Source organism: Lethenteron reissneri, chromosome 53, assembly GCF_015708825.2.
Source record: "Lethenteron reissneri isolate LAM-NWPU_2019-01 chromosome 53, ASM1570882v1, whole genome shotgun sequence".
Lineage (NCBI taxonomy): Eukaryota > Metazoa > Chordata > Hyperoartia > Petromyzontiformes > Petromyzontidae > Lethenteron > Lethenteron reissneri.
This window is the reverse complement of record NC_083831.1, coordinates 6,709,144-6,735,266: the sequence shown is the minus strand read 5'-3', so window position 1 is coordinate 6,735,266 and position 26,123 is coordinate 6,709,144. Positions and strand designations below refer to the sequence as shown.

Sequence of the window (26,123 nt, the reverse complement as noted above, 5' to 3'; positions counted from 1 at the left end):
CAGTAGCAGGCGTCAGGGTCGGGATCACAGCCACGACCTCCTGTATACCAGGCGAGGTAGTTAACTTCTCCTAGCCACCGTGATGATGATGATGAGAGAGACACGCAAACTCCAAATATACAGCAGCAGGCGTCAGGGTCGGGATAACATCCACGACCACCTGCATACCAGGCGAGGTAGTTAACATCTCTTAGCCACCACGGCGCCCCAACGTAGCGGGATCCACCTGAGAATTCGTGAGACTCCGCGAGTCCCTTCCGATCACGCAACGTGCATCGTTATTATGAATACGAATACCGTAAAGGTTTTCTGCCACGGCGAGTCACCTTGCAACAAATGCTACGCAACAGGCCCCCTCGAGGGTCGGTGGGGCATGCGTGAGCAAACACGCCGCTTGTTTTGTTCCTGTTGCAATAAAAATAAAAACTCAACAGGAACTTGCATTTCATAAGACGGGGGCCCGCACGGCTACACGCGCACGCACGCACACGCACGCACAACAAAGATCCCCCGTGTAGCCTTAACAGACTGTAGGGGCAAGTGCTGTTAGCGAGCACCTATGAAGGCCGGAACGGTACACGAGGGGGTGGGTGGCCAGCACCACGCCCGACCGCCTTTGTCTCCCCAGTGGCGATGTTTACACACCGCACCAGGTACTCATTTAAGGCTGAGTCGACCTAGGGGAGGCCCAGGACCGGTTCAGATAATCGTCACTGGTGTTAGCCGTGAGCGGGAATCGAACCCGGGTCGCCAGGTTCATAGCGCAGCGCGCTAACCGCTACACTACCGCTCCCCACGCACGCACACACACACGCACGCACACACACACGCACGTGCCAACGTTATTGGCAAGCCAGGTGAGGTCCCGGCCAAAACGGTCAAACCCAAAGGAGGTGTTGACGTTGCACGAGAACACAAAGGTGAATATATAAAAAAAAGCCTCTCCCCCCCCTTGTTTATACATATTAAAGGATTTCCACGTCAGATATTTCATGAGCGGCGTTGCGAGCCAGCGAGCGCGAGGTGCGGGACGCATGCCGGGGCTTGCAGCTCGGGGTGACCGACATTCCTCACCCTCCTCGTCTTCTCTCAGGCAGCGATCTCAGGAACCCCCCCCCCCCCCACTCTTACCCCCCCCCCCCACCTTGCGAGAGGTCGCTCAAACAAACGTGGCCGCTTCCACCTCAGCCCTCGTTTTGTTCGGCGCCCCACTCCAAACACGCGAACCTGTAACCAGCAACGCGGGGTCAACCGAGGGTTCCGCCACCCCCCCGCCACCCTCCCCCCGGCACGACGAGGCTTTGTGTGTGTCGAGGGGATTGCGCGAACGCGACCCAAAAACGCGGCCCCCGGTCGTCGACGTGCAGCCGCTCCGTCGTGACATGTTGCGAGCAAAACGCAAAACGTCGCCGGTTGAAAATGTTGCATGCGGGGCGGAGAGGGGGGGGCGCTGGCAAAAAAAGGCCACGCCGTGTCCGGCGACGGACTAACGGAGCGCACGAGCGCTGCGCAAGCCGATAAGCCCGTCGCTGCGACAAAGCCCCGAAAACAAAAAGCAGTTGGCAGCGGATCGCGAAAACCATCTCGCGGCGGCCGTCATGAACGCCGCCTTCGTGTGCGCGTTTTGAAGCTCTCTGGCACCGTACGTCGCCAAACGCGCTCCTCGTCGTCGTGAGCCGCGCTCAATCAGCTGCTCGACGCGTTCTACCCCACCCCTCTAGGTTGCTGCCATCATCCCGCCACGGGCTTCGCGTTCGCAGCGATCCACTGCCTCGGCAGCTTGCGCCCCAAACGGATTTCACTGTTTCCACCTCCCCGGTGGATGCCCTCTCCGTCGGCTGCCACCTTCGCTCCTACCGCACGACGTGCCCTGGCACTAGCCCTCTTAGCTACCTAAGTGGACGGTTTTAAACGTGCATTTGTGCGTTCCTTCGTTAGAATTCGTCCGTATGCGCGTTGAACTTCAGTGAAATGAATGGCAAGGAGATATGAGCTCCGTGTGACAAATCGCATTCACTGAAAAAAGTGACATTTCTGCTTTGGAAGATGGCAAGCTGCTCACCTCAACTGAATAAATCGGGGGGAGGGGGCGATTTTGATGACGCTAACATTTTTCCCCGAGTTGTCATCCTGCTTGTTATACGTATGTACGCTGAACTTCTTTCACACTGTACGTAGCCAACCGTGCTAATCGGAGGTGCGGCGGAGGGATAACAAACTAAACGTTAAAATAACTTTTAAAGAAATGAGTTTGTCAATCTAGATGATGATTTCAAAGTTGCGTAGCTCCAGTAGCTTCCTAATATCGGAAGGAAGAGCGTTCCAGACGGCCGCAGAAGCGCATCTGAACGCGCGTTATGCAGCCGCCGTCTTTTGTTCGATGGCCAGCCACAAAAGCCACTGCCAGGATGACTGGAATTACATCTCTAGGAGATCACGCAACTTTAAAAGCCATCCCCCGTGTTTAGTGTGCACGCCGCACAACACGTTTGAAATCGAACGGAGTAAAGTTGGACTTACGAACAAGCCGACTTACCAACGCGCCTCTGGAACCTCTAACTCGCTCGTAAGTCCAGGAGCCCCCGTGCCCCCCACGCTCTCAACAAGACGGCTCACGGGACGTCGTGAACCTGGGCCGTGGAAATGTACACGCACTTGCCACGCACTCCACAAAGACGACGTTTGGAAATATATTTACCGCATTGTGCAGTGAACGGTCCAGCGTCGACCGGGCCGGCTTCTCCAGCGCAGAGGGGGCAGAGACAGAGGTCGCAACCGGGTACCCGATACCCGTACCCTACCCGATACCCGGCTACCCGGCCGGGTATGGGTACGGGTAGCCGTTTGCGACCCTGGTGCGGCCGGGTACGGGTAGGCCGTGAGTCACTGGTGAGTAACCGTTTGTCACTCATTTTGGGTAGGGTACGGGTAGGAATGGGTACCCGTACCCGACCCTGGTGCGGCCGGGTACGGGTACGGGTAAGGAATCAAAACCCGTTTGCGACCTCTGGGCAGGGATCATTGACGCACTTACGGTTTACAGCAGATTGGAACGTTTAGTTAGAAAAGTGTTCAAATGAACTCTGTGGGAATGGCCAAAAATGAACGACATTTTATTTTACCAGGTGAAGTCCACTGAGCTATTCAGAAGCAGCCTGGCTATCGGAAATGAATGCTTAGCGTGTGGAAATGTATAGCAGCCAATAACTCTGAAGGAACGTCGGTTCTTAATGTGGAGGGGAAAATCAGAGGACCCGAAGAAAAATCCACGCGACCACGGGGAGAGAGACACGCAAACCCCAAATATACAGCAGCAGGCGTCAGGGTTGGGATCGAACCCACGACCTCCTGTATACCAGGCAAGGTAGTCAACATCTACTAGCCACTGTGATGATGATGATGATGAGAGAGAGACACGCAAACTTCAAATATACAGAAGGCATCAGGGACGAGATCGAACACATGAGCTCCTGAATACCAGGCGAGGTAGTTAACATCTCATAGCCACCGTGATGATGAGAGAGAGAAAGACACGCAAACTCCAAATATACAGCAGCAGCAGCAGGCGTCACGGGTCGAGATCGAACCCACGACCTCCTGTATACCAGGCGAGGTAGTCAACATCTCCTAGCCACCGTGATAATGAGAGCGAGAGAGACACGCAAACTCCAAATATACAGCAGCAGGCGTCAAGGGTCGAGATCGAACCCACGACCTCCTGTACACCAGGCGAGGTAGTTAACATCTCCTAGCCACCATGATGATGATGAGAGAGACACAAACTTTTTTACCTACGTGACTTTACCGAAAGAACTAAGAGTATGAATCCTTGCAGTCACGAAAGCTTCAAATCTAGAATAAAAAAATACAGCAGCAGGCGTCAGGGTTGGGATCGAACCCACGACCTCCTGCGTACCAGGCAAGGTAGTCAACATCTCCTAGCCACCGTGATGATGATGAGAGAGAGAGACACGCAAACTCCAAATATACAGCAGCAGGCGTGAGGGTCAGGATCGAACCCACGAGCTCCTGTACACCAGGCGAGGTAGTTAACATCTTGCCACCGAGTTCACATCCTAAACTTACTCACCATCACCTCACCACACAAATGAATCTCTCACAAAACCCTCTCACCACACCATCACACACACACTCACCACACACACACACCACAGACGCACTCACCACACACACACAATCACCAGACACTCACCACACACACACCCACCACGCACTCACCACACACTCACCACTCACTCACCACACACTCCCCACACACTCACCACACACACACTCACCACACAGTCACCACACACTACACACACACACACCCCACACACACACCCCACACACACTACACACTCACCACTCACACTCACCACACACACACACATCACACACACACTCACCACACACACACACCACAGACGCACTCACCACACACACACAATCACCAGACACTCACCACACACACACCCACCACGCACTCACCACACACTCACTCACCACACACACACACACCACACTCACCACACACTCACCACACACACACTCACCACACAGTCACCACACACTACACACACACACACCCCACACACACACCCCACACACACTACACACTCACCACTCACACTCACCACACACACACACATCACACACACACTCACCACACACACACACCACAGACGCACTCACCACACAAACACAATCACCAGACACTCACCACACACACACCCACCACGCACTCACCACACACTCACCACTCACTCACCACACACTCACCACACACTCACCACACACTCACCACACACTCACCACACACACACTCACCACACAGTCACCACACACTACACACTCACCACTCACCACACACACACACCCCACACACACTACACACTCACCACTCACACACACACCACACACTCACCACACACACACACTACACACACACACTCACCACACACACACACACTCTCACTACTCACACTACACACACACACTACACACACACTCACCACACACACCACACACACACCACACTCACCATACACACACCACACACACTACACACACACACACTCACCACACACTCACTACACACACACACACACTCACACTCACCATACACACCACACACACCACACACACACCACTCACACTCACCACACACTCACCACACACACACTACACACACACACTCACCACACACACACACTCACTACTCACACTACACACACACCACACACACACACACCCCACACACTCACTACACACACACACACACTACACACACACTCACCACACACTCACCACACACACACCACACTCACCATACACACACCACACACACTACACAGACACACACTCACCACACACTCACTACACACACACACACACTACACTCACCATACACACCACACACACCACACACACACCACTCACACTCACCACACACACACTCACCACACACACACACCACACACTCACCACACACACACTCACCACACACACACACCACACACTCACCACACACCACTCACACTCACCCCACACACTCACACCACACACTCACCACACACTCACCACACACACACTACACACACACTACACACACACACTCACCACACACAGACTCACTACTCACACTACACACACACACACCACTCACACTCACCCCACACACTCACTACACACACACTCACCACACACACTCACCACACACTTACCACACACACACACTACACTCACCATACACTCCACACACACACCACTCACACTCACCACACACACACACTCACCACACACACACTCACTACTCACACTACACACACACCACACACACACCCCACACACACACTACACACACACTCACCACATACTCACCACACACTCACCACACACTCACCACACACACACCACACACACTACACACTGACCCTACACACACCACACACACTACACACACACCACACACTCACCACACACACACTACACTCACCATACACACCACACACACCACACACACACTCACCACACACACACACACTCCACACACACACACACCACACACTCACCACACACACCCCACACACACATTCACCACAACACACTCACTACTCACACTACACACACACACACCACACACACACACCCCACACACTCACCACACACACTACACACACACACTCACCACACACTCCACACACACTCACCACACACTCACCACACTCACCACACACTACACACACACACCACACACTCCACACACACTCACCACACACTCACCACACACTCACCACACACACACACTACACACACCACACACTCACCACACACACACACACACCCCACACACACACTACACACACACACCACAGACTCACCACTCACCACAACACCGCTGCACGTTGGGCTGGAGACGACTGTCGCAAAGCGCTCCCCTGTAAACCCACTTTACGACCCAGCTGCAGTCACGCTTTGCGACATGCTGCCGTAACGCTTCATTTACGACGGTTCAACCGTCACGCGCCCTTCACGACAGCCGGCTGCCGTAAGGCAAGTTGTCGTAAAGCGACGCACGTGGATCGGCTTGCTCCCGTTGTCGTAAAATCAATGGAGGCAATGAGTCCAATGCCACGTGCCTCTCATTGATCTTTTATCGATCTTTTATCGATCCACTGCTGGATGAGGGCCTCCCCGACCGCCGTTGTCGGGCTTGGGGATTATGTTTGTCGTACTCCACCGACGCCACTCCGTGGGTGGAGGCGCGCGTTGTCGATAAGCGACGGGATAATGGAACGCCACTGCCATCTGCTGACAACATCGCGCTTTGAAGCCTGCGCTGTCAACAACTGTGGGCTTGAAGGGAAGATAGGCGACGTTTCGGGCAACGACCCTTTTTCACAGCACGTAAATATGAAGGGCAACCCCCCCCCCCCCCTCATTAATAATCATGAGCTGAACCATTTTCCTATTGAATATTTCAGATTTACTGCAATAGACACCCGTACTTGGACGGGCTAACAAGCTAGTTAATATAGAACAGACAATTCGTCACACGAAGGGGCATTTTGCACACAGACTCGTGCGTGACAATTTATTTTAGTGAAATTTTTTTCCAAAATTTTCCACTTTTTAGGAAAAATAAAATTTCATATTTCATTTAAAATATCAATGTGATAAAAATGAAACTCTTACTCAAGAAAAACAGAAATGAATAATAAAATAAAACCGATGCCACGCATATAAAGGATTTATAGTGAAAAACTTTGTTTTTACAGGTTATTTTTTTGCTTGTGCGCGTCAAAGCAACCCAAAAAAAAACACGCGTTGGCCTCATTCAACATTTGTAGCTCAACCTCACCACGTGTTTATCGACACATGTATGCGACCAAACCTAAACCCACCCCCCATTGTGGGTTATACCGATCGAGATAGCCTCCTACTACTCCTGAAAAATGTTGATACTCCGACTGTTACTCCTGCTGTTATGGAGTGACTCATGCTGCCAGCTATGGCTGCAAAGTTTGGTCGTACGATATACATAGTTTTACATACCATTATGTATATCGTTTATTGTTAAATTTGAATCAACAGTTCCTATGATCACTATTATATTGCTTTTATAGCTTTATTTTGGTGATTTAGAAAACGTTTGGTTTAGACATGTTTGTTTGTTTGTTGAAGTACAGAGTTAGCCTGATAACTTTAATCTAAATTGTCTTATGGTTATTATTTGACTTGCATCCCACTGGGATTTCTGCACACCGCGTTGAAATACTGTGTTTTTTTCTGGAAGATTTTGCTGTTTTTTTCCTGGATTTTTGTGTTGCGCGTAGTCACTTTAAGATTTCGATTGAAAGCTTTCGTGACTGCAGGGATTCATCTTCTTGGTTCTTTCGGTAAAGTCACGTATAAGGGAAATAATAAAATAAAAAATAACGCAAGCAGCCGTCCTCACCTGAGGACGGCTGCTTGCGTTGTAGCCGAAACGTCGTGAGAATTATTTTATTATGTTTTATTTTTATTATTTTATTACTTCCCTTCTACGTGACTTCACTTTAAGATGTTCTTTGTTCATGTTTTTGTTTGTTGCGGTTGCACCCGAGTCAAGAGCCGAATGGCTCGAAAGGGCTGTACTTAACAAACGAAACTGAAACTGCTGCTATAAACTCACCACGTGTTTCTCATGACACCACGCCTTTTATATAACCCCCCGCCCCTCCGAGCCGTGACTCCGCCCACAAACTCAATTAGACTCCTCCCTCTTTCATCGCTCCACCAATAGGCACGCTTCATTCTCGTAACTCCCCCCCCATCCCTCTTATAGGCCCCGCCCACCACCCGGCCTTGTCACGCGCGCGCGCGCCACCGACAGACACTTCTCCGTTTCCCGCCAATCTCCCACCTCAAGCAAACTTTCCCCTCAGCTCCGATTGACAACTTTTGCAAAGCAATTTAACACGGGCCGTTAGTAATCGATACTTATACAAGCGTAACGAAGAACTCCACAAGTGTTGCACACACAACACGCACGCAATGGCAGCGGTGTTACTGAGCGGCAAAGACGTCTCTGCGTAAGTGACGCAACATTTAGTTGTGGTCGTGAGGGGATTTTTGTGTCGTCTAACTTTTAAAAGTTTATATTTTTCAAGTGTCAAGGTTGTGTGTGTGTGTGTTTTTAAGTCGAGTTGCTTTCGACAGTGGGGGTGACTGCGTTCGAAAATGTTGTTGAAGCGCTGTATACTGGAAGTGCATAGGCCCACATTTACCTCAGACACTTTCAATAAACTTAATGATTTCTTATCAAACTTTGTTAGAGCTAATTGTTTTATACATAATCAGTTGTTTTTTTAAACGGGAAACCTTACATAATCTTCAAACAATGTATTCCTGTTGGAAACCAACGGAAGTTTATTTTATGGACGGCCAAGGACCCGTCATTGTAATGTGGAATTTCCATGCGTGGGGCTTATGATCATCACGTTTTTTTTTGCAGTTAGATACTTTTACTTTCATTGTTAACCATTAAATACAACGCCTTAAAGAGTGCACTAATGCACATAGCCCTGGCCCTTTGGGCATTTAAATTTTCTGCAATCCGGGGGCATTTAAATGCCCTTAAAGTGCAAATTCATCCTGGAAGGTGCAGTATGGTTATACTATATACTTTCATATGGCTACTGATGTAGATACAGAGCAACAACAACAACAACTACAGTCTCACACCAGCGTATTTGTGTACAGTATCACTGTAAACGTGCTTCTGATCCTGGGAATTATGTTTTAACGCATTTCAGTTTTACAAACCCTTTCTACTCTCAAACAAACCACGTTTATGAGCACAATACTCATCGAAAACCCCCCCTTGATATCTGCTTAGCCCATGCTTTATTATATCTGCATTGATTTAACGATTTCTGCAAAGAAAAAAAACTGATCAATAACAATAACTTCAAATGCTTCGTTATACGTCGTTATGGTCTCTGTTGTGGATGCCCGCAGCCGCACACTACTATTGGAGACTTTTTAAAGTTTACATTTGTGCATCAGCTATCCTCATCTCCTGCCGTGGTTGTGAGTGTAGACCATGAGCTGTATATTTACCGCACGACTCTGCAGGGCGTGGAGACGACCTCATCCAGCAGTGGATTGACAAATGGGCGACTTGGCCACAATGGGGATATTTGCAGTGTTGTGCCCAATGTAGAAGTTAAAGGCCGTGGTTTGCAATGGTTGAATAGCGATGGTGTGGTTATGCACGGTGGCTATGCGATGTTAACTACCTCGCCTGGTGTACAGGATGTCGTGGGATCGATCCCCACCCTGACGATGCCTGCTGCTGTATATTTGGAGTTTGCGTGCCTCTCTCTCTCTCATCATAATGACTAGTAGATGCTAACTACCTCACCTGGTGTACAGGATGTCGTGGGATCGATCCCCACCCTGACGATGCCTGCTGCTGTATATTTGGAGTTTGCGTGTCTCTCTATATCATCATCATAATGGCTAGGAGATGTTAACTACCTCACCTGGTGTACAGGATGTCGTGGGATCGATCCCCACCCTGACGATGCCTGCTGCTGTTTATTTGGAGTTTGCGTGTCTCTCTCTTATCATCATCATAATGGCTAGGAGATGTTAACTACCTCGCCTGGTGTACAGGAGGTCGTGGGATCGATTTCTACTCTGACGATGCCTGCTGCTGTATATTTGGAGTTGGCGTGTCTCTCTCTCATCATCATCACGGTGGCTAGGAGATGTTAACTACCTCACCTGGTATGCAGGAGGTCGTGGGTTCGATCCCCACCCTGACGATGCCTGCTGCTGTATATTTGGAGTTTGCGTGTCTCTCTCTCATCATCATCACGGTGGCTAGGAGATGTTAACTACCTCACCTGGTATGCAGGAGGTCGTGGGATCGATCCCCACCCTGACGATGCCTGCTGCTGCTGTATATTTGGAGTTTGTGTGTCTCTCTCTATATCATCATCATAATGGCTAGGAGATGTTAACTACCTCACCTGGTGTATAGGAGGTCGTGGGATCGATCCCCACCCTGACGATGCCTGCTGCTGTATATTTGAAGTTTGCGTGTCTCTCTCATCATCATCATAATGGCTAGGAGATGTTAACTACCTCACCTGGTATGCAGGAGGTCGTGGGATCTATCCCCACCCTGACGATGCTTGCTGCTGTATACTTGGAGTTTGCGTGTCTCTCCCCGTGGTCCCGTGGATTTTTCTCCCGAGACCTCCATTTAGAAACGTGCGTTTAGAATATTTGATCTTCTATAAATCTCCACATGGTAAGCCACTTCGTTGAGCTATCATTTGTGGCCAATTCGCTTCTAAAAAAGAGCTCCATTACTCAGTGGGTTTTACCTGGTAAAAACAAATTAGTAAACCTAGCTTGCTGTCTCTCGTATGCGTGAATTTTCTCCGGGTGCTCCGGTTTTTCTCCCACATGTAAACAAACGCTCGGTAATTGGCCCATAACACCTTAATATATAAAGGACTGCAGAGCACGGGAAATTGTTGGCGCCCCAGCTCGCCACGCTTGTCCGTGGTTCGTTGTGCATCTGAATTGTTCTCTCGCTTCGGAAAGACGTAGCGTGGTTGATTCGCGGGGATTGGAGTTTGTGAAATTCTTCTATGCATGAGGGCCAAACACAACAAGGGCTGAGGATATTAGAAATTGATCGATGTGCAAGGCTTACCTTTACAGTTTTTGTTGTTGTTGTTTGACTTGCATCCCACTGGGATTTTTGCACACAGCGTTGGTGTACGGTGTTTTTTTTCTGCAATATTTTGCTGTCTTTTCTTGGATTTTCTGTTTGCACTTAGTCACATATTCACTTTAAGATATTTTTTGTTCATGTTTTTGTTTGTTGCGGTTGCAGCCGATTCAAGAGCCGAATGGCTCACAGGGCTGTACCTAATAAATGACTTGAACGTGAACTACAGACATTTGTGATAAAGAGCTTTATAGCTCTGTGGATTCCTCCAGTACAAATAAACATTTGGATTCTGATTGAAAATGCGTGAAGTGAACCGATTGAAGAGTGCACGAATAGTATAAGACCTTTGTGCCGGCGACTGTTAATTTTGAGTCAATCAGCATGTTTGATGTGTTCGTATACATTATCTGCATTGGTTTACATTGTATAATGGACTTTGCTTATACTGGAAAAGACCAATTCGTTTAACTGTAGTAAATCATTTTAACTGACCTTTCTGCTCTGATAAAAGGTCATTGCAGCTAACTGAATACAGTACAGTGTAGACGTGTGTATATTAAAACTATAAGCCAGTAATTAATGACAAAAATGTGATGTGTTTTTGGCCTGTTCCCATAAATACAGCACTTCTAGTAAAGTTAAAGTGAGGTTTATTTGAAGTATGTGCATGGATATGTTAGTTAATGTTTAATTAATTTTACAGTCCCCTGTGGGGTGCACAGTTTCTTGCATTAAATCTTAACCTGTAAATGCTTTTGAGTTAATCTTTATCGACGTATCTTGAACTACTTTCGCACCTTGAGTAGCCAACCGTGCAGGGGAAGGACAATAAGCTAAATGCAAAAAGCAGTTCTAAAGAAATGAGTTTGTCAATCTTGGTAATTTAAAAGTGCATAGCTCTAGTGGCTTTCTAATATCGGAGGGAAGAGCTTTCCAGACGGCCGCAGAAGCGCATATGAAAGCATGCGATGCGGTCACTGTCTTTGTTCGATGGCCAGCCAAAAGCCGCTGCGAGGATGACCGGGAGTGTGCATGATGGTTTATGCTCCTTGACGAGATCAGAAAGGTAATGTGTACTTAATGTAGTGGCACATTTGCATTCTCCTGCAATCCCCACTATATTGGTATGAAAATTACAAAATCCTGCACTCTAGTGGTTAAATATTGCTTTAAAGCAAACTGTTGCATCTATTTACCTGTATGACAGTTTATCGTATACTCAGGTGTTGTGGTTGTAGAGCGTTGCGCTATCAACCTGGCGGCCTGAGTATCATTCCTGGCTGCAGATAACATAAGTGGCGATTGATATCATAGACACCCTTCTTTACAAACTCGCACTGACCAGCGTAGTTAAGTCTAGTCAAACCACCCTCATGACCGACACGGCCATGGTTGGCTACGTATGGTGCGAAAGAAGTTCAACATACAGCTGTGGATTGACAAATGATTTCACTTTGAATTTACTTTATACAGAAATACCTCCAAGAGAAGATAGCACTCAAATTCGTACAGACTAGAGAGTAACTTGCGGTAATAATACAATAATATTAATATCATGTATCACCCTTTCTCAATCCACAGTTGGATGAAGGCCTCCTCCCCACACTGAGTCAATCATGTTGAAGAGGGGAGTGCCTTGGTCCGGTTTAAATAGCCATTGGCAGGAATCAAATTTAGGTCCCTGGGTTCATAGCATAGTGAGCGAACCTCTGTGCCACCGGTTGCTGAATGAATACATAAGGTCACACTCATTACACACGAAAGTGCTTCCCACAAATGAACCACAATACCTTGCTTATCTCGTCAAGGAGCGTAAACGATCAAAATGCGAATTCCGGTCATCCTGGCAGTGGTTTTTGTGGCTGGCCATCGAACAAAGACGGTCACTGCATAACGCCGTGTCCAGATGCGCTTCTGCGGCCGTCTGGAACGCTCTTTCGATATTAGGAAGCCACTGGAGCTATGCACTTTTAAATAATCTCGAATGAAAACTTATTTTTTGAGAACTGATTTTTGTCTTTAGTTTATTGTCCTTTCCCTGCACCTCCGATTAGCACATTTGGTTACGTACGGTGCAAAAGAAGTTCAACATACAGTAAAACCTTGGATTGCGAGCATAATTCGTTCCAGAAACGTGTTTGTAATCCAAAGCACTCGTATATCAAAGCACTCGTATACCAGTTGTGATCACGTGACGCTCGGCAGACAAAGCGTATACGTACTACTCGTATTGCAAGACCTCGCTCGTTTATCAAATTAATATTTATTTAAAATTTTGCTCGTCTTGAAAAACACTCGCAGACCAAGTTTCTCGCAATCCAAGGTTTTACTGTACCTACACTCCACACATTACTTGCTCTACTGCCTCGTAAAGGCACCCTTATTGCCTCTGCAGATGGGTCGCTCATGCATGTAACCTCCAAGAACCAGCAATCCTGTCAGCATAAAAATATCATTAACACAATTATATTCTTTGTCAATCCATTGCTGCTTAAAGGCCTCCCCATGCCTTGTCGGTCATGGGGTTGTTTACCCATACGCCACGATGCTGGTCGGTGCAGGTTGTTGAAGACAGGGGGCTCAGAACAGCCATGATGTTTGCCGTGGCTGTAAATCAAACTCAAGTCCTATCTCATATAGTTTTGTGTGCTAGCCGGTGCATCATTTATCTACATAATAGCACGTAAGTTTTCAATGGACGACATAGTAGAACCAATGTAGCCTGCGCTCCTTACATGAATATATTGCTCCTGAATATATAGCTGCCATACATAATAATAGAATAGTTATACAGTATATTATGTTATGACCATGCTTCGCCACGCTGTTCATTGCAGGTTGGTGAAGGGGGGTAGGTGGGAGTGGGTAAGTGAGACCGGTCAATGACCGGTTTAGTTATCATTCCCCACTGATGTTGTACGTGGCCGAATCAAATTCTGGGTCATTGGATTATTGGCGTAATACGCTAACTACTACGCCACTGCTTTACGCAGCTATTTGAAACGTGCATCGTTCATGCTTGTAGTGGGTAACACTTGACAGAAAATGCTGGTGCTCTGCAACAGCGGTTGTGTTCGAGAGGCTGGAGGTTGCAGGCATGTGGCATTCATTATCAATCCGTGTTGGGCCGGGTTCACCCTGCAGTGACATTTTATTGGATATTAACTTATTAAGTTGGCAGTATTCAGCTGGGTCCACGCTGGGTCATTGGCTTTTGGCATGGTTGAGATGGGTTTGAGCTTGGTCAAAGCCCAATTGCTCATCGGGTTATCGGTTGCCTCTGCTAGCATTGTACATTTATCCTAATAAAGCCAGCACAAGTACACATTTTTAAGAGCGATACTGATCAAATCACCTGGAATGTGCCCCATCTTGCCAGCTCTCGTAAACTAAAGCAGTTGAGTCTGGATCGTGCTTTGATGGGTTGACCACCACGTGCAACGAATTGTCACAGGGCCTGTGGGGCTGTGTGTTGGGCAGTAGAAGGGAGTGCAGTAAAATCCATTGTTGTACTCTGTTTCTAAATCTTCACGTCTGTGCTCCCCATTTTCACCAAGTCACACTGACCAGCGTGGTGGAATACGGTCAAATTAGTTCAAAGGCCCTCATCCAGCAGTGGATTGTTAGAGGGTTGTAGATGTATTGGGTCAATACAGGCCTACAGGGGCTACTGTTGTGTATGTAATTCGTGTAATTATTCACCTCCCTTGTGACTAAACGATTCCCTAGATTTAGAGTAACCATTTAATTCAAGAATTGATTCTTGTTTTGTCATTGTGGTGAATGTATAGTCTTACATGGCTGTGGGGTTTGCGTAAACAAGGTAGCTTTAATTATGCATATGAAATACATTTTTATAAGATTCATGTATGCTCTATAAAGATGTTACAATTTGGATAATGAAGAGATCAGAGCTTTTCAAATGAGACGGAGAAAATTATTTTTTATACGAATGAGACCATAAAAATGAGACAATGAATTCGGTTCACGTACAGGTGCAAGGTGGGTTATTACTTCACAGAATTATGAGAGATGGTAATGACTTTGGGCGGCCTTCATCCATCGTGCATTGATCATGGCTTCTGATGATGATGATTGCAATTTATTGAATTGCTGGGAGGGGGTGGGAGTATGCGCAGTGCATAGCCAGCAAAAGTAAGATTAATAATTAACATTTTGTAAGACTCTTTTCATTCGTAGATCCCAATGCACCGTGTATGGAAAGTAGGAAATAAACAGAACCTGCAGGGTAAACGACCAGGACTAGGGGAGTTTTCAAGACAGGACTTAAATAGCTCTAATGACTAAATTTCGATGTAAAGCTTTCGTGACTGCAGGGATTCATCTTCTTTGTTCTTTCGGTAAAGTCACGTAGAATAGAAATAATAAAATAAAAACATAAAACATGATGAAATAATTCTCACGACGTTTCGGCCACAACGCAAGCAGCCGTCCTCAGGTGAAGAACAGGTCTGTTTTATTTTTATTATTTTATTATTTCTATTCTACGTGACTTTACCGAAAGAACCAAGAAGAAGCTCTAACGACTGTTTTATTTGAAGTATCTTGCTCACTGCTGAGTGTCGTTGCGGGTCTTGTTCGCAAGGGCACGAGAAGCAGCAACTTTTGCACAGGCTAGTGACAGACTTTGCTGCGCAAAGCGACATATGAAGCGACAAGTTGCAGACATAGTTGGGGAGTCTCCCTGTACACTGCATGTAAGTGTCAGCACGGATGGCTATGTAATGAATGGGGAGTTTGTTGTTAAAATAATTAGATGTCCTAAGGTGACAGACTGAGATTTTGTATTTGTAGGTTGAGATTTTAAAAAAATCCCACGTCCCATGACTCTCCACAAAAATACGCTCATGAATTAGCATTGCTCTCAAAAGTCTGAAAGGGGTTTTTTGTTGTTGTAAAGAATCACTTGCGTGGCTGTGCAAAATGAATTACATTCACTATTATTCGTGTTAGGTTCGGCTCAAACACCATCATTGTACAGGCATAAGGGCTTTGCATAGTGGTATAAGTGGGCACAAATACATTTTACATTTTCAACATCTCGTGGATGTTTTGAGCAAAGTCACATTTAGTGCAAAGCATCAACAATAACCTCGTTTCAAAGACTTTATAACTTTAACGTCTGAGCAGGTATTTTATTTCCAGCGCTGTGGACTTAAAATCTGTATATTGTGCTGCGTTATTTACTGTTGTAATTGTTTAGTTCTGGCATGTGTTTCTTATTACTGAGAGCGGATATACATTATCAAGACCACCAATGTCCTTTAACCACCTAATTTTAAAATACTAGGGCAGTATAAGGCATTGGATAGATACTGATATCTAGAAAATCTATTTAAAGAGTATATCCTCATTACTCAGAAATAGTTCAGACTCCAAAACCTCTGGTCAATTGAACTTGATTATTGTGTGGTGTGTTACAGTGCACAGCATTTTTCTCATTTATAAATCAAAACCCTTTGAATTAACTTGCTTGAAAAGACATTTGATCGTTCCTGAAAATCAAATCATTTTGATTTATCATTGCAATGAGGAAGTGAGAGGAAGACTCAAGGTGGTAGAAATCACAGAGACGGTGAGAGAGAATAGGCTGGAACGGTTCGGTCATGTTGAGAGACGATAGGAAAATTATATGGGTCAGAAGGTGCAAGTGATGCAAGTGGAAGGAAAGTGATCAAGAGGAAGGCAGAAGAAGAGGTGGGGCGATGTGGTGTGATCGGACATGGTGGCCCGAGGAGTGGAAAGAGAGTGGCGAAGGACAGGGCAGCATATGGAGAAGGGTGGCTCGGACAGCGGGACCCCACATGAGTGAGACAAACGCGTGGAAGAAGAAGATTACAATGGGATGGAACTAGTGATCTGTGAAAAAAAAGCTTTATACCTCATCAGATTCCTCCAGTATCAATACATATTCTGATTCTGATTGAAAGCTGGATAGTCCACATGGGCATCCGAGTACAGAATTAGAAGGACGTGTTTTGACTCAATGGGAAATAATAATAGTTATTGATCAGCCTTGCATTAGACGATTAAAGTGTGTTTACGTAGCTTATACATAACACGCGTTGGTTTCTTCATTGGGCAAGGAGTGATGCAGAGCACGAATGTGGCACACTAAATAACTTGTGTATTTTTAGCGAGTACGGCTTTTGATGAGTGGGCGAATTGTGGAAGTTGAAAGCGAGTCGTTATTTGGAAAGTTCATGTTGCTGGAAATTGTAGTTATTTTAATTTCAAATGTGAAAACATGCCACTCTGTTCCTCTCAATCGGTCAAAAGCAATTGACAAGTTTATGGTTATATTGGGAACATTAGGGTTATGTCTCGCATACCCTGGTAATGCTATGAACTCCTAGTATACAACGCCCCCAGATAATCTATGTTGATTGGTCAAAGTCTTATCGCATTGACAATGACATTAACTAAAATGTGAAGGTTGGAGTTTGACCTGCAGCTGATACAATCAGTTCCCGTTGCATCATTACTGGAAAATACTTTGTCCTCCCGTAACAACACGGATTCATAATATTTATTATTTTCTAGATATGCTTAGTCACTGTCGCCTTTATATTAGGCATGGCCACACAGTGATGTGGTGTCTGCTGAAGTGTCTGTTGGTTTTGACTTGTAAATATGTTCTGGTTGCTGTTTCGCGTCGTACCTAGACAGGTCATTCGTGAGAATGTGTAGTTTTTCTTTTGCTCTGCAAAGTTGAAGGATATATATATGTATTTTAGTTGTGGACCGAGAAGACTGCTCTGATATATTTGTTAAGTTTTGTTAAAAAAGAAGTTGAAAATAAGTAGAGAATGCCGACTGTATTAAACAGAGTGCTACTGGCAGCTTGTGTGAATGTCCGGCATTACGGAATTGCGATTGGTGCTCGGAAGGTTGGATTTGCAACGAGAGAAGCCAAACCTTTGGTATCGATGGCACAGTATGTCGCGTACGCACACACTCCACACCACACCACTATGTTTTGTTATACTGCATCTGGCACCTGCCGCTTGCCAAAGATTTCGACAGAGCAAATGTATATTTTAATCGTTTGGACAAATGCCGTTCTAATTCGTAAATCAATTGCACGTGTACAGGAGGTTATGGTTGTTAAAGCAGTGCCGTGGTTATTTCTTTCAACGTTGTTTTTCGCAGCGATGTCCGCGCAAGACTCAAAAAAGAGGTCCTAGAACTGAAGCAGAAGCATCCGACCTTTCAACCCGGACTGGCCATAGTGCAGGTAACGCTCGGGCTGCGCTGTTATCACAGTTTACTCTGTTAAGATTTTTTTACGACACTAACAGTAAGTTACTAATGGCTTTTTCATTTTATTTTATAACTTTTGCCCAGGTTGGAAACCGTGAAGACTCCAATGTTTACATCAAGATGAAACTGAAGGCTGCAGAAGAGGTTGATGATTACTCTCTTCTTATTCTATGCCACAAAGTCCCATTATTTGATAGGGGTCAGTTGCTCATGTTTTTGTTATTTTCTGTGCCTCTTGATTCGGTCAGGTCCACCTTCTCTCATACATCATTCCACCACATCCTTCCATCTCACCCTGGGTTCTCCCTCGAATCCGTCTGCCCTCTACTGGCATCCTAAATTGAATCTTCTTTGGCTACAATCCTTGGCTATTTAATGCATATTTGAGCTCTGTTAGTTTCACAATGCAGCTGTCAACCCATCGTACACTGCCTGCAACCCCTTAAGTTGGTTCAGGCTATTGCTTGTTGTGGTGATTTCGGCTGTGAAAATGTATACGCGCACTGCCTGGGAATTTTTAATATGAATTTTAATCCAAAATTGCTAAAGTTTATATTTTGTAAAGATCTCGTGGAAATTATACACAGGTGAGTATTGTCATTTATGTCTTAACAAGCGTTGCTCTTATCTTCAACTGTGTTCTTACAACCACATTTCATATTTAACTATTTTATTATCGTTTATAATTATATAGACTGTGTGTACTGGGCTATTGATATGAGTTTCAGCTTTGTTCATGAAACATACAAATATAATCGTGATCAGATATGCTATGGTGATGTAGTTGAAATCAAGTCCAGCTTTGAGAGCGTTAATGCATTGCAATGTCCATCTGTCTGGCTGTCTGTAAATGTGGGGCACAATAACTCTTGCAAAGATGACCAATGTGAACCAGTTGTGAGTAGAAAGTTGTCGCTATTGGGGTAGAGTGTAATCTTGCTCTCCTGTTAATAACAGACAGATATGAATGCCCTCAAACTTCGTGTAACAAACCTTGAAACTCTTTATGAGCTCGTTTCTCATATGCGTGCACCGACCCGAAATGCAGTCACATTCAGACACTTGTATTTTTCTATGAATCCCATTACTTTTAACTGTGTTAACAACCTTGTGGTCCAGATTGGAGTGGCTGCTGTCCATGTATGTCTGTCAAGGAACACCACCGAAACAGAGGTACGGATTCCACTTGGTTTGTTGCAATGAGTCAGCCGTTGATAATACGGAGGAAATGCGAAACGTTTGACCGAAGCGTTTGTAGTTGCCTGGTTCAGCAGTTCCACTGCTGGATTATTGTTTCCGTCTGAGGACGACCGCTTGTGTTGCAATCGAAACGTCGTGATATACAGGAAGTCCTCTGCTTACGATGGAGATGCGTTACGACGACTCCATCGTAAGTCAAAAATATCGTAAGTCGAAGATGGCCTAGCCTACCCAGAGGTCTTAAAGAATGGTGATAATTTAGCAAAATAGAGCACTTTACAGTACCGTACTGTATAAACTATATACTGATTTGTATTTATTAATTACAATACTGTATTGCACAGTAAAATGTACAGAAAGAAAACCAAGGTAAATTCTTAGCCTATCTATATGAACTGCAATTTAATAGAAAGTTTTTTCAGGAAACAATCCTATCTGCTATAAAACCTTTTAACATGCATTGAACATATAGTATCGTGGTAACCTTAAAAAGAAATCGCTAAAGCTACGTATCATACATGCATTGAACGTATCGTAACATATCATATTGTACTGTACTCGCCAAGATTCTGTCCGTCGTCTTCATACTTGAACGATGTTAGGTTGCTGATGGCAATTTTGTCGTATCGCCATCGTAAGATCGAAATATTGTAAGTCAGACCATCGTAACTCGGGGACTACCTGTATTATTTTTTTTTATTTTTCTACCTACATGACTTTACCGAAAGAACCAAAGAGTATGGATTCCTGCAGTCACGAAAGCTTCAAATGAAGATAGTTTGTAGTTGCGCGAGCATTTCTCATACTCGTACACTTCTAAATCTTGTGCGCAGTTGCTGGATAAAATTAGGGACCTCAACGAGAACACGCAAGTGCACGGGATAATTGTGCAGCTCCCGCTGGAATCGGACCATCCAATTAACGCTAACCGCGTCACCAACTTCATTGTCGCGGGCAAGGATGTGGACGGGTATGTATCCCGAGTTGCCGTACGCAGTTACACCTTTGTGCGATGCGCGTATAGACACCTCCGGGGCCTGTGAAATACGTAGATCGTTCCGGCGTGTGTTCCATACCGTTCTGCAGGCTGACGTGCACCAACGCTGGTCTCTTGTCTCGCGGAAATCTGGACGACTGCATTCTCCCCTGTACGCCCAAGGGCTGCCTGGAGCTCATTCGCAGGACAGGTGGCGTTTGCATTCACCTACGCATGCATCACATTCTCCGCCCCCCACACACACACATGTGCGATTCTAATCATCGTCACGATTTGGTACAGGAGTCTAATACTTTTGGTCTCTTTTTATGAAATCTCGTTTTTATTCAGAATATGAATCTTTATTTAGACTGGAGGAATCCGATGAGCTATGAAGCTCTTTTTCACAGATGTCCAGTATAGGCAGGGTCAGCAAGTTACAACAGCAGTTTAACACGTAGGCATCTACAGAACGTAAATAACCAGTGGCATCTACATTTACAGGAGTTTATACAACTTTTAAAGCCATTCCTTGTGAGTGTACATGCCGTGCATCGTGTTTGGAATCGACAGGAGTAAAGTTGGACTTATGAACAAATCGACTTAAGAACATATCTTTGCAACCTAACTCGTTTGTAAGTAGAGGAATCCCTGTTCTTCAAGTTAACATGCATCCCGATCAAACGTACAGTAAAACCCTGGCTAGCCGAACACTGACTGAATATCGGTGTGAATTACACCCAAGTCACCCAATGGAGATTTATTAACTCCAGAAAAAAGTGACCACCTCGCTATAATCCCTGAAAAACTCACAAAAGAGCCATGACCAACCCTAACCCATCCGAACCCTGGCCCTCAAAGCGAGAAAGGCAGGAATCAAAGACCCCTACGCACGTTTTGGGTAACCCAGCCCCCCCCCCAAACCTCTGTAAACTCTGGGATGCCAGATGGGAAATGTAAATTAGCCCTCCCCCCTCCATCTTTGTGGAGTGCTAACACAAACTTCTCTTAGGGGGCCCCAAAGGGACAGAAGCGAATCCAGGGCACATTGTGAGGGAGCGACCAGCAATTTTCTCCTCCCAAACCCCCCAAGGAATTTTGTTGCTCTGAAAAAATAATGCAATTCACTCTTCACCTCTGGGATGTGGTGAGACTGAAGAGCAATAGCCAAAGGAAGCCTAACAAATCCAAAGTACATAGACAAAAGCATAAAAAAACAACCATGGATAAGGTTGATTCAAGAGAGCATGACAATGTTTACAGTGGATATCCATGAGCATGAAACTAAACCTGCGTATTACGTGCGTCGTAGTCAAAGGCATAAAGGAAATGCCAAGACGTGGAGCTGCCGACACTGAGAAACTCTGTGTCGCACATTACTGGATTAAAATGCCGTTGATTGTTTGGCTGCTTGATAAAACATTTGAGGTTTTTTTTTGTACGGTACATTTCACAATTAATGTCATTGCTAACAAGTGACAGTGTCTCCTGCTTATGAAAGTGAAATTTGCGAAAAAATTTAAATGCCAGACAAGTGGCCAACTCACATAAAATAACCTTGACATGAGAATATGTTTTCCCCTTTTTTATGGCAACAAACGGATGTAAAGATGTTAAAACACCAAACTGAAACGTTTACAAGGAATCATGTCTGCATTAACCACAATACTTGTGGTCAGAATGCAAACAAAAAACATACTCTGATAATATATGCATTGTCTTTAGGCGTCCTCTGGTCTAACATCATTTGAGACTAGGCTCCAAAGAAAGCTGTCTCTGGTGTGGACCAATCAATTTCAAGGACAATGCATATATTATCAGTGTTTTTTGTTTGCATTCTGACCACAAGTATTGTGGTTAATGCAGACATGATTCCTTGTAAAAGGTTTCAGTTTGGTGTTTTAACATCTTGACACCTATTTGTTTCCAGAAAAAAGGGGAAAACTTATTCTCATATTTGGTACTGGCAAAGGGGAGGTCCCATGATGAACCTTGAAATTATTAAGTAAAACATTTGTTATAACCATCTGTTAAATGGACTCGCCAATCGTCCCAACTCATGATAGTTGGCAGTGTAAATGGTAATGTAGAATTTTAGAACTTGTCTTAATGGAATCCTAAACAACATAATTACGCCGCGTTACCGAAACTATTGTGGAAAAAGGTAAAGCTGCAGCCGTACAATAGCTTGCTCTTACCATTGCCGATAGAAAAGTCTCCACTTGAGGGTATTTTTACCTCCTCTTCCACGCTAGCCAGACATCTTTGAAGAGGTGGGAGTACACACTCTTAAACTCATCATATGTGTGACCTCTACTGTGGCATATATATATTTGCGTGGCCAGACTTCGGGGGGAGAGGGGATCTAAGAAATCCTCCCTGGAAAATTTACCAAACTGACCACCTGAAACGCAAGTCCAGTGTTCGAACAATTACAGCAGCATTTTATTTTGTATTTAAGCTATTGTGTCCAGTTAACTAATTCCATAGATATCTCCTCGGTGTTATTTTAATCTTTTGTTAAATTCTTATTAATACTGTTGTTTGTATGTTTGTATGTATGTATGTTAATCTTCTTTCACACCGTACATAGCCAACGGTGCTAATCGGAGGTGTGGCGGAAGGAACAAACTAAACACAAGAAATTAGTCTTATGTGTCCTCGCAAAAACTGTTCCCTAGGTTTACGCTAGGTCTACTTTGCAATGAGTGGGTGTTTTAAACTGAAAGGCGTTGCTGATTTGTCTGTACCTCCATACATTTGCTGTGTCACTGCCCAGGGATGAAAATCGCCGGCAAGAGAGCAGTCGTGTTGGGGCGAAGCAGTATTGTGGGAGCTCCGATGCATGACCTGCTGCTTTGGAACCACGCCACGGTCACAACTTGCCACTCCAAGACTGAGAACCTGGAGAATGTGGTGCGGAGCGACGCACATTACCACCGCGATCGTCACAGTGGTGTTCACACTCTGTGTGTGTGTGTGGGGAGTGGTCGGGCAGTGGTTAGCATGCTGCGCTGCGAAGCCGGCGACCCGAGTTCGATTCCTCTCAGTCAATAACAGTGACGAATATTTGAACCGGTCCCAGGCCTCCCCTAGGTTGACTCTGCTTCAAATGAGTACCTGGTGCGAGGCGTAGACATGGCCACTTGGGGAGACAAAGGCGGCTGGGCAGGGAGCTGCCCACCCACCTCCTCGTGTGCCATGCCGGCCTTCATAGGTGCCCGCTAACAGCACTTGCCCCAAGTCTGCTAAAGGCTATACGGTGAAATCTTTGTGTTTGTTGTTTAGTAGTCCTGTAACAATTTTCTTCCCAGCCTCCCCCCTTTGCGATTTGAATAATAGTCACAATTCGGTGGAACGATTCGGTTGTTCACGGTTGTGGGGGGCGATGTCACACATCTAAGTGTCTGCAGTGTTTAGGTGAAGCCACTGTAGTGTTTAGTAATGGAAATAATTTATTCTTTCCTGCACGATTTGATGCATGTGCTGTGAGTGTAGGATGATTTTATTCATTGTAATCTAATATAATGATCATGAAGAGAGTGATTTGGTTTTAATAGTGCCCTTTATGCCGGGGGGGGCGTAAAAGAGACTCGGAACTTGGCGTGCACTCTGGCATTAGTCTGGCAGTAGGGCGTGAGAATTGCCGCCTTGTGTGATCCTCAAACGAGCAATTTGCGGGTACATTTTCTAATTTTGGACCATAAAGCCGGCATTCAATCGCCTACGCATTTCCAGCGACATCGGGCAGATCATTCACGTCCGTTATAAAACGGACAAGCGCGTATTTACACTTGTGCAATGGGTTTTGGCGATTTCATCAAGCATCTTGGGTGGAATTTTCTCTTGGTTTGTCATTTAAAGCTGTGTAAATAAAGGAGGGGGGTGGGGGGTGGAAATAACTTCGTTGTTATGCAACTAACCACAGTTTTATCTTTTTTTAAATGTCATATTATCACATTTTAGTGGTAGTGTGTAGCAAAAAGAAGTCACGAAAACTTCAAATTTAAAAAGAAACGGGTCTGGTCACTCTTACAAATAAGACTACCCTGTTCACTTCAGTTCTCACCTGGTTATACAAATACACTTGGACATGGTATTGGCCAAACTTACAAATTGCTGAGACGTAGAAAACCTACCAGTGTTTTCAGGGCTCTGTACAGTAAAACCTTGGATTGCGAGTAACTTGATCTGCGAGTGTTTTGCAAGACGAGCAAAATTTTAAAATAAATATGAATTTGATCAACGAGCGAGGTCTTGCAATACGAGTAGTACGCGTATACGCTTTGTCTGCCGAGCGTCACGTGATCACAACTGATACGAGTGCTTTGATATACGAGTGCTTTGGATTACAAACACGTTTCCGGAACGAACTATGTTCGCAATCCAAGGTTTTACTGTTTTGAAAAGTGCATTCTAAAACTAAGCAAGTCCTAGCGTTTTGCTCACACTTTGTCTCTGACAAGAGTGTGGGCGTTCCGTGAACCGTTAGTCAACTCCGTATAAGAGCTTTTTTTGGGTTGTATCGCGGAAATATAAATGTATCATTATACCCGCCACCACGTGACACAGCTCGTTCAGCACACCGGTGTGTTGGAGAGTAAACCCACGACATTTACAATTTAAGTATTATGTTTCGCCGGTAATTACAACCAGATGAGGCTGGTTGACTGATTTAATTACATATTTATGCGATCTGACCCAAACAAACCTCTTCTGGATAATATTGGTCGCGAAAGTCGACGTATTAAACTGTTAGCCCACTTGACTTAAAGCTTTCGTGACTGCAGGAATTCATGTTCCTTCGGTCTTTCGGTAAAGTCACGTAGATAGGTTCAAATTAATAAAAATAAAATATACAATTATTAATTTAAACCTATCTACGTGACTTTACCGAAAGACCCCAAGAATGTTAGCCTACTATATGTATATTTGCAGGCAATAGTCAAAAATAGATATGTGGACTGGCAAACAGCAAAGAGTCACGCAGAGATAGCATGCTTTGATTTTTCCCGAGAGACATAGAGGAATGTGTGGAGCGGGGAACAGATGTTAATTCGAGATATTGTCAAGTAAAATAAGAATGCTTGGGCAGGATACATCATGAGAAGCAGCGATGGCCGATGGACGAGACTGGGTAGCCGCCGGTTTTAAAAAGGCCCAAGTGTTTTGACGACAAAGTTAATGATAGTTTTTAGTCAATTAATCGTATCAACTCTGAATCTTCTGTGTGTCCATATCGATGCGAAGGTTTCTGAAGGAGACATTGTGGTGGTGGCTGTTGGCAAAGCCGAGATGGTTCGTGGCAGCTGGATCAAGAAGGGTGCCGTTGTGATTGACTGTGGAATTAACCACATACCAGGTAACTAGGAGAATCACAGTTAAAATCAACTCCTATGTTTAAATGTCGTAATCATTGGCAAG

General features: G+C 45.3%; 2 protein-coding genes across 5 annotated transcripts in view; one reads left to right on the top strand and one right to left on the bottom strand.

The window, feature by feature from the left end:
• LOC133356256 (ninein-like protein) overlaps positions 1–6,433 on the bottom strand; it is a 36,837-nt gene extending 30,404 nt beyond the window's left edge. For all 3 annotated transcript variants that reach the window (XM_061573653.1, XM_061573654.1, XM_061573655.1), the window contains exon 1: positions 6,384–6,433. The gene's annotated coding sequence lies outside the window, so the exon portion shown is untranslated. The remainder of the gene's footprint in view (positions 1–6,383) is intronic.
• Positions 6,434–8,345: 1,912 nt separating this feature from the next.
• MTHFD1 (methylenetetrahydrofolate dehydrogenase, cyclohydrolase and formyltetrahydrofolate synthetase 1) overlaps positions 8,346–26,123 on the top strand; it is a 39,139-nt gene continuing 21,361 nt past the window's right edge. Inside the window, exons 1-8 of one of the 2 annotated variants that reach the window (XM_061573660.1) lie at positions 8,346–8,576; positions 18,413–18,497; positions 18,608–18,667; positions 19,643–19,696; positions 20,557–20,693; positions 20,810–20,910; positions 23,479–23,615; positions 25,950–26,061. In XM_061573660.1, the coding sequence (XP_061429644.1) occupies positions 8,539–8,576; positions 18,413–18,497; positions 18,608–18,667; positions 19,643–19,696; positions 20,557–20,693; positions 20,810–20,910; positions 23,479–23,615; positions 25,950–26,061 (724 nt within the window). In that variant the 5' untranslated portion in view covers positions 8,346–8,538. Of the gene's footprint in view, positions 8,577–17,854; positions 18,198–18,412; positions 18,498–18,607; positions 18,668–19,642; positions 19,697–20,556; positions 20,694–20,809; positions 20,911–23,478; positions 23,616–25,949; positions 26,062–26,123 lie in introns of those variants that run through there. The other variant, XM_061573659.1, reaches the window with a different exon arrangement.